This window comes from Frankliniella occidentalis, unplaced genomic scaffold (assembly GCF_000697945.3).
Source record: "Frankliniella occidentalis isolate FOCC.00 unplaced genomic scaffold, Focc_3.1 Scaffold74, whole genome shotgun sequence".
Classification (NCBI taxonomy): Eukaryota; Metazoa; Arthropoda; class Insecta; order Thysanoptera; family Thripidae; genus Frankliniella; species Frankliniella occidentalis.
The window spans coordinates 683,252-690,597 of NW_026267204.1; the positions used below are offsets into that span (position 1 = coordinate 683,252).

Consider the following 7,346-nt stretch of genomic DNA (forward strand, 5'->3'; position numbering starts at 1 on the left):
GTGCCAGGCAGCGGGGCGCAGCGGCAGAGAAGGGTGGGGCGAAGCGGGCGAAGCACCAGAAGAGAAATGGACGGCAATGAAAGAAGACCAAGGCTCCTCCGATGATAGACGGTGCGTCAGTCGGGCAGCTTCTTCTTCTCCCCTTCTCTCTCCCTCTCCTTTTCCACCCTCTCCTCTCTCCCTCTCTCTCCCCCCTTGCTCGCTCTCGCGCACGCCCCGTCCTGACCTACACAGCCGCCAGCTCTGCCCTTGCGCACGCCGCTGCCGTGATATCTCCAACTCAAATGCGCCAAGCGGCAACCCGCGACAAGAGAGAGAGAGAGAGAGAGAGAGAGAGAGAGAGAGAGAGAGAGAGAGAGAGAGAGAGAGGGGGGGGGGGCAAACCAGAACTACCGAGCTACACTCCTGCTTTGCGTTTGCAACCCTCTGCATGGTCCTCAACCCCACGACCCCCAAACCCTGAAAGCCCTGGAACCCGAACGCCAACAAAAACGTTTGTCCGTACTGAACGGGGTAGTTTTCCGGACTACGATCGCAACAGATCGCGGGTCGTTGCGTGCCTTCTCCCGGTTCAACCTGCCGAACGAAAAACAGGACGGACTGAACAACATTTTCTGCTCGAAGGTTTCGGGCAGGGTAGCCAACCGCGGCCGACAAGAGTGATGGGAGCGGCCTGTATGATACCCGCACGCATTACAAAACTGATTCAATCTGCCCAGTCATGACGGCCGAGAGATTTTTCTGTGCGTGCGCCGCCGCCGCCCTTCGCTTGTTATTTCTCTCCGTTGTGTTGGCACCGCGGGGCCCGCCGCGCCGAGCCGCGCGCCCGCCATGTTGGCAGCCATGGGCCGCCGGGGCAGCCGGCCCGACGAGTACTAATGGTGCCTGGGATGACTCGGCACGCCGTATTAATTGCCCTACGGACAGCTCGTCTGTCGGCAGCACTCACTCTCGGAGGGGAGGAGCGACCGGCGGCGGAGGGGAAGGGAAGGGCGCGCCACGGGCGAGCAGGGCCGGAGGGGAGGGCCGCCGAGGTATCACAGACCATGAGCGTGGTTTATGATGCATTTACCAGCCGGTTTATCACGCGGCCCGGACGGGCTCGGCGCGACTAGCGCTGTGCAGGCAGGGAGCGCAGGACGTCTCTAGCCTCGTGTCTAGCGCTGTGCAGGCAGGGGGCGCAGGATGTCTCTAGCCTCGTGTCTAGCGCTGTGCAGGCAGGGGGGCGCAGGACGTCCAACAATGTGCCGGGACCTACCTCAGAGTATGAAGGTAGCCCTGTGAAAGAAGCGCATGGCACCTACCGCTATAGATCGTCGATCGTCCTGAAAGTACATCCGTCATTCTCCATCATGAACCTGTAAAGCTCAGCAAAACTTTTCAAGCTCTCCTAGCGCCTGGTACGTAGGCAACATCCTGCCAGCAATGTATGCGAGTATTGCGAGGTAGCCTACCCCGAGTCTCGCAGGCGCCGAGCACCCGTCATTTGCCGAATAAATTTTGAGAGAAACAAACTTGCAGTTTTCTCGTCGGTAGCATAAAAGTAAGTAATTATGTTGAAGGCATAAAAGTAAGTAACAATGTTGATCTAATGCGCAGGAAGGGGTATGTGTGGCATCGTGTGTCCACGGCAAGCAGCGCTCTTGACCTGAATTTCATACGGGCGTTTCTGAATGAGCAATTATTCCTGTACTCGTTAGTTTTTACTACATTTTTCCCCTCGGAATTACTCGGATAGCGCGGTCGGGACGCTGCTCATTGCCGGCGCCCACGCCGCCTGATAGAGCCATATCCAGCGCCACCATCACACACTCACGGCCGTGTTTCCCTGTTTTTATATGTATTAATAAAGGAAGGCAGCCTCTTGATACTCACGGCAAGAAAGCCGAGCAGGCAGCAGAAGCTTCGCCCATTAAACCCGACAACATCCGGGGGGAGAGAAACGAAACGGGTGCAGGAGGGAGAGTGGGGAAGAGGTTGGAGGGGCGGCTGCTCGGCCAGACTTTACTAACTGAACACCGCCATACACTTGACGGGGTTCACATGCGCCTGCCCCTTCCGCTCGGCTGGGTGCGCCGTGTAGCGTGTGAGAGATCACAAGGCTCATGTGCTCCCGACCGACCGCGCAGTGTCATAAAACTACTCCAACAACATCAGCGGCCTGCCGCCACGGGGCCCGCCAGCACCGGCCCATAGCACCGCCGTCAGACATATTTTTGTTGCTTTACAATATTTTATTTGCCTTTTACGATTCTACAAACGATGTTGCCAATTTATCAAACGGAATAGCAAATTTACGACGTGACGTTGCCATTATACAGCAAGGCAAAGAATTCCATCCTGATACGTTATTTTGAAAAATTTACGATTTGAAATAGAAACTTTAGAAGAACACTTCTCTTTGCATGTTTTCCCGTAAAATCTGAAAAACTTTCACAGTATGCTGGCTGACACACAAGCAATTTCAAATACTTCGCCCGTTCTAACCGTGAAAGTGATTCACATAAAACACCTGCAAGTTTGGAAGTGTGCCGCAGCCAAACGACGGAAGTGGGCTTCGTGCAAGTGTACTCGAATACCAAAAGAGTATACATTACTTTGGCGAACACGTTGAGCATCTCATCAGGGTGACATAAGGTTCAGAGTCGTCGCCACCTGGTTTGACATTTACATACTGCACGCATTAATTTGCACGCCCGATGGCGATGGCATGTCTTTTCCTTGTTGATGTGGTGTAGGGAGTGCCTCGTGACAGCTCCAGTTCTTCAAAATCTTTGCGTCACTGTCCAGTGCATCGAGCATCGACGCGCGTGGTCGTTGGACATGTCGGTTGCATGGTTGCATAAGCAAGCATAAAGAGAGGTTAATTACATCGGAAAAAAAATATTTTTTATTTGCCGACGAGTGCATATGTGTGTGTGTCAAGGTGCCGAAACAAAAGCCAGCTTTCCAGTAGATTAATTCAAGTGTTTGAGTGTTCCTGGTCGACGTTTCTTTCTTCTCTTTCCCTCCCCGCCAGACCAACCCGGCTCGTTTCGGTCGTGTAATTTATGTTTATGCCCACCCCGTCTCATTTTTAACAGCAGCACCAGCAGCTCTGAATGGCAGTAGCGGCAGCCTTTCCATCAGACCCTATTGCTCTTAAAGACTTATCCTGATAAGTTTCTCTCGGGATCTTTAACAGCACTAGTCGGCGGTAATAACTTTTAAGATCGTGATAAGGCCGCACGGCCGGCCCGGCCGCCACAGGGAATATATTATTGGCAGCCTGTGGTTATGCTCGTTTATGTTGGGCTGCGAGCCGACAGCGAGTGCCGGGGATACAGGGGTATAATGTCTGCCAAGACATTTATTGCAAAGGAAAGACTCGTAAATTCATGGGTAGAAACAACGTATACTTTTTATTCAAGTATTGTATGTGGAAACAACATTATATGTACATGCGCGCACACATACGTACGTAAATAGGACAATCTCACTCTCTCCCATTCGATAGAAGTCTTTTTTGGATTTATCGCTTTCTCTCGTCCTGATATTTTCTTTAAAACTAACAGTGATAACATAACTTAATATTTTCTAGGTTCAACAGTACATCAATTCATATTGGCTTTCTCTTTTACTCCAGACAACTTCAAGAACACAAAAGAATTTCAAAAAAAAAAATCGCAGCAGCATAGCAACAATTGAACAACGACAAACACTAACAACAGCTCACGAGCATTAACGTCACATATTCTCTCACGCACGAGTAGACGGCTATGAGGCTACCGAGCGGCTCCGCCATTGCTTTAGCACGTGAATTATCAAGAGCACGGCGTTTCGTTGCAAATGTACATCATAAAACAGGAATAAGTTAACATTAGTTTTTATTGCAGCCCTCGCGAGATAATTTACGAGTGACTGCGGCAGCAAGCTCCTCCCCCCCCCCCACGAGTGTGTGGAAAAAATGGATATACGGGGGCCGGGCGAGCAGTATAACAGGGCCTGGCCGAAGCGAGCCTGGCGCAGGGGGGGAGGGAGGAGTACTGGAGTATAAATTACAGAGACATTGTAATTTATAACCGCTGTCAAGCGGACGCTCCCATTCCGAGCGGGCGATATAAATAATAATAAAACAGGCTATTAAAGGCGAAACCAACACTCAGAACACTCACTGGCACTTCAAGATGGCCGCCGCGTTACATTGAGCTATGCTAATTCGCGAGCGGAGAAAATTTACGAAGAGACTGGATGATGATGGTGATAATGATGATGTGCGCACGCGCGCTCAGTCCAGCCGTCACTAGACGCACACTAACACAGACAGAGGGGTGATAGTGATGCTGTCACTAGACACACACTAACACAGACAGAGGGGTGGTAGTGATGCAGTCACTAGACACACACTAACACAGAGGTATCACAGTCGAGGCGGCCCCGCGGGGCCCGCGCACGCCCTGCGCCAGGTCACGCTCAGGGCCTGGGCAGGGGGTAACTTTGGTTGCTGGTCGCGCCGTCCTCCAGTCAGGGGTGCACGGCGGCCCGCTGGCCGTACAGCGCGTAGGGCGAGTAGTAGGGCGACAGCGCCATCCCGGACAGCCCGGGCGACATGGAGAGCCCCGGCGGGCTGAAGGCGGCGTAGGGCGAGGCGGCCGAGGGCGGCAGGAGGCCGGTGGGCGAGGCGCCCGCGCCGCCGGGCTTGGCGTAGGGGTGGTAGCGGGAGTAGGCGTTGGGCGAGGGCAGCCCGCTGGGGCCGTGGCCGGGGCTGGGGCCGTGGCCGGGCAGGCCGGCGGGCAGGCCCGAGGGCCCCGTGTGGGAGCGCAGGTGCTGCAGGAGCTCGTCGGAGGAGCCGAAGCGCTTGCCGCAGTAGGAGTCGCCCGCGATCCAGCTGCACACGTAGGGGCGGCCCTGCATGGCGGCCGCCGCGGCGGCTGCGGCCGCGGGCGGGTACAGCGCCGACGACAGCGAGTACTTGTGGTGGTCGCAGGTGCTGCAGCCGGGCGGGCAAGGCGCGCCCAGGCTCAGCATCGTGTTGTGCATGCTGTACTGGCAGCCCTGGCAGAACGGGTCCTTGCAGATGGGCACGATGGTCTCCACGCCGGTGCCCGACTTGACGCGCTGGTACGAGAAGTAGGGGTTGTTGTGGTAGCCGGCGGCCAGGAGCGCGGCCGCGTGCTGGTGGCTGAAGGGCGACTGGCCGGCGAGCGGCGGCCGGAAGGCGGGGTGCAGCGACTCGTAGCCGGGCGGGCAGCACAGCTGCGCCAGCTGCGCGGGCGTGAGGCCGGCCAGCCCCGCCATGCCCGCGGCCGCCTTGAAGGCGCCCATGGGGTCCTTGGCGTGGCCCTGCATCACCTCCAGGCCGGAGCGGATGAGCGGGCTGGCGCTGGGCGAGGACGCGGACGCCTGCGAGGACGGCGCCAGGGACTTGCTGCTGGGCGGCGAGGTGGTGCGCGGCGAGGACGACTTGCGCGAGGCCTGCGCGCTGCCCGCCGACTTGCTGCTCCGGTCATCGGCGGCGGCCTCGGAGCCGGACTTGGACGGCGGCCGGTCCTCTCGCCTGGAGAGCACGTTGGCCTCGTAGGGCTTGAAGGCGAGCTTGCCCTGCGGCTGCGACGGAGACGCGGCCGGCGGCGAGCACGCGGCGCTCGAGGCGCTCGACGGGCTGGCGCGCTTGTTGTTGGCCGGGCTGTGGCCGCCCGAGGACGACGGCCGGCCGTTGGAGGACGCGTGCTTCTTGGCGGCGGGCTTGTCCTGCGCCAGCGGCTTGGACGGCGTGTCGGCGCCGATCTGGCTGCACGTCTGCGCCAGCAGCGCGAGCGGGCTCTTCTTGGCGTCCAGCTGCAGACAGAAGAAAAGAAAAGGGCAGGGTTGAAGCGGGGCCGTCTGATTGAGGGTGAAGTTAAGGGCGAGTTACAAGAGCGAGCGCAAACTAATGGGCCGGGTTTGAACCAACAGACAACGTCCTGTCCCCCGGGGCCCGGAGGCGGGCCGAGCCGCGCGCAGCTGTCGTGCCTGAGCTAGCACCGCGCCGGCGAGCGCCGCGAGGAGGCCCCCGAGTGCGCCCCGGAGGCCCTGGAGTTCCCGGAGCCCCGGAGGCCCCGGAGCCCCGGAGGCCCCGGAGGCCCCACTCGAGCACGCGATCCGCGCTCATTACAGCGACGGGCGCGCACGGCATCGCGCCATTTGCGACCGGAAGTGTTAAGTACGGGGCGGTTCCATACGGGCCGGCCCGTGAGCTTATTGCGGGTGAATGAGTGAGTGATGCTTACCGTGGTCGGCAGCGGCGACAGGTAGTCCGGCTGCAGGTACTGATTGGCTCCGGAGGTCAGCATGTTGGTATCCAACACTCCCATGAGCATCCACGAAACTTGAAATCACTCGCCGCTCACAACCGGCGGAATCGTCACTTTTTTTCACAAAAATCACTGCACACACACGTCGAGTAATCCCAGGCGATGATGAGAAGGCATTTAATCCAAGTGGTGAGGCGGGTAATCCAACAGTGGTAATCCAAAAGAGGCGGCTGGTGAAGGCAGGCGACACACTCGGCGCGAGATCGCGAGTTACTGCTACGGCTGTACGGCAGGGGTGTTCCGCGGCACAGTGCGACACGACCCTCTGACTCGGGCGGCTCTCAGGGACTGAGGAAGGCTGCCAGCCGGGCGGGGCGCCGCGCCGCTCCGGGCGGCGGCCGCCTCCCCCCACCACCGCGCCGCCCGGCTTCGGCTAGCCGTTCGGCTCGTCTTCGGGTGCCGCCGGCAGCGGCAGCCCGCCCGGCCGCCGTCGTCAGGGCCGACGGCCGTCGTCGCCTCGGAGGCGTCGTCGGGGGTGTCGGAGGCGGCAGGGGGCCATGAAAACAGTATGGGCTCCGTCCTCGCTTCTCGGAAGCAGAGAAAAAACAGATTTTGTCACAAGTGTTGCGATGCCATCTTACGTGCCAGGTGCAGAGCGCGCGCAAAGAGACAATGGATATCCGAGGGTGCCGCGCGGACTGCAGGGGCGTCGTCGGCGTGCTGGCGAAGGCCAAGCAATGCCGACACCGCGGACCGCAGGGAAGGACTTCTTGCCCCTCCACGCCGCGGCTGTCAACAGGCACTCCGGTCGTGGGCGGGCGGTGCAGCACCAGTGTGCAGGCCGAGGTGTAAACAGCGACCTGATGACGGACAGGCTGAGCAGGCGGCCTGTCGTAACGGGCGGTACGCGGCCAGGAGAGTCGCTGTACGCCGGATGCTCTCTCTCTCTCTCTCTCTCTCTCTCTCTCTCTCTCTCTCTCTCTCTCTCTCTCTCTCTCTCCCTCTCACGCATGGCGGCGGCCCGCGTGCCGTGCGTTGCATACCAATCAAGGGTGTCGCGTCCCGTCCGCGCCT

At 58.8% G+C, this 7,346-nt stretch overlaps 1 protein-coding gene across 1 annotated transcript; it reads right to left on the reverse strand.

Annotated features, from left to right (window-relative positions):
- Window positions 1-3,374: 3,374 nt before the first annotated feature.
- LOC113210144 (zinc finger protein Noc) lies at window positions 3,375-6,636 on the reverse strand. Its single transcript, XM_026427988.2, has 2 exons — window positions 6,249-6,636; window positions 3,375-5,817 (listed from the first exon to the last, which is right to left on the reverse strand). The coding sequence occupies exons 1-2, from the start codon at window positions 6,336-6,338 to the stop codon at window positions 4,504-4,506; spliced, it is 1,404 nt and encodes a 467-aa protein (XP_026283773.1). The 5' UTR covers window positions 6,339-6,636; the 3' UTR covers window positions 3,375-4,503.
- Between the last annotated feature and the right edge of the window lie 710 nt (window positions 6,637-7,346).

Excerpts from the sequence above, each read along its gene's own strand:
- LOC113210144 (XM_026427988.2), bottom strand. The coding sequence starts at position 6,338 with ATGCTCATGGGAGTGTTGGATACCAACATGCTGACCTCCGGAGCCAAT. Across the intron at positions 5,818-6,248 it reads TGTCGCCGCTGCCGACCACG|CTGGACGCCAAGAAGAGCCC; the intron begins GTAAGCATCACT and ends TTCTGTCTGCAG.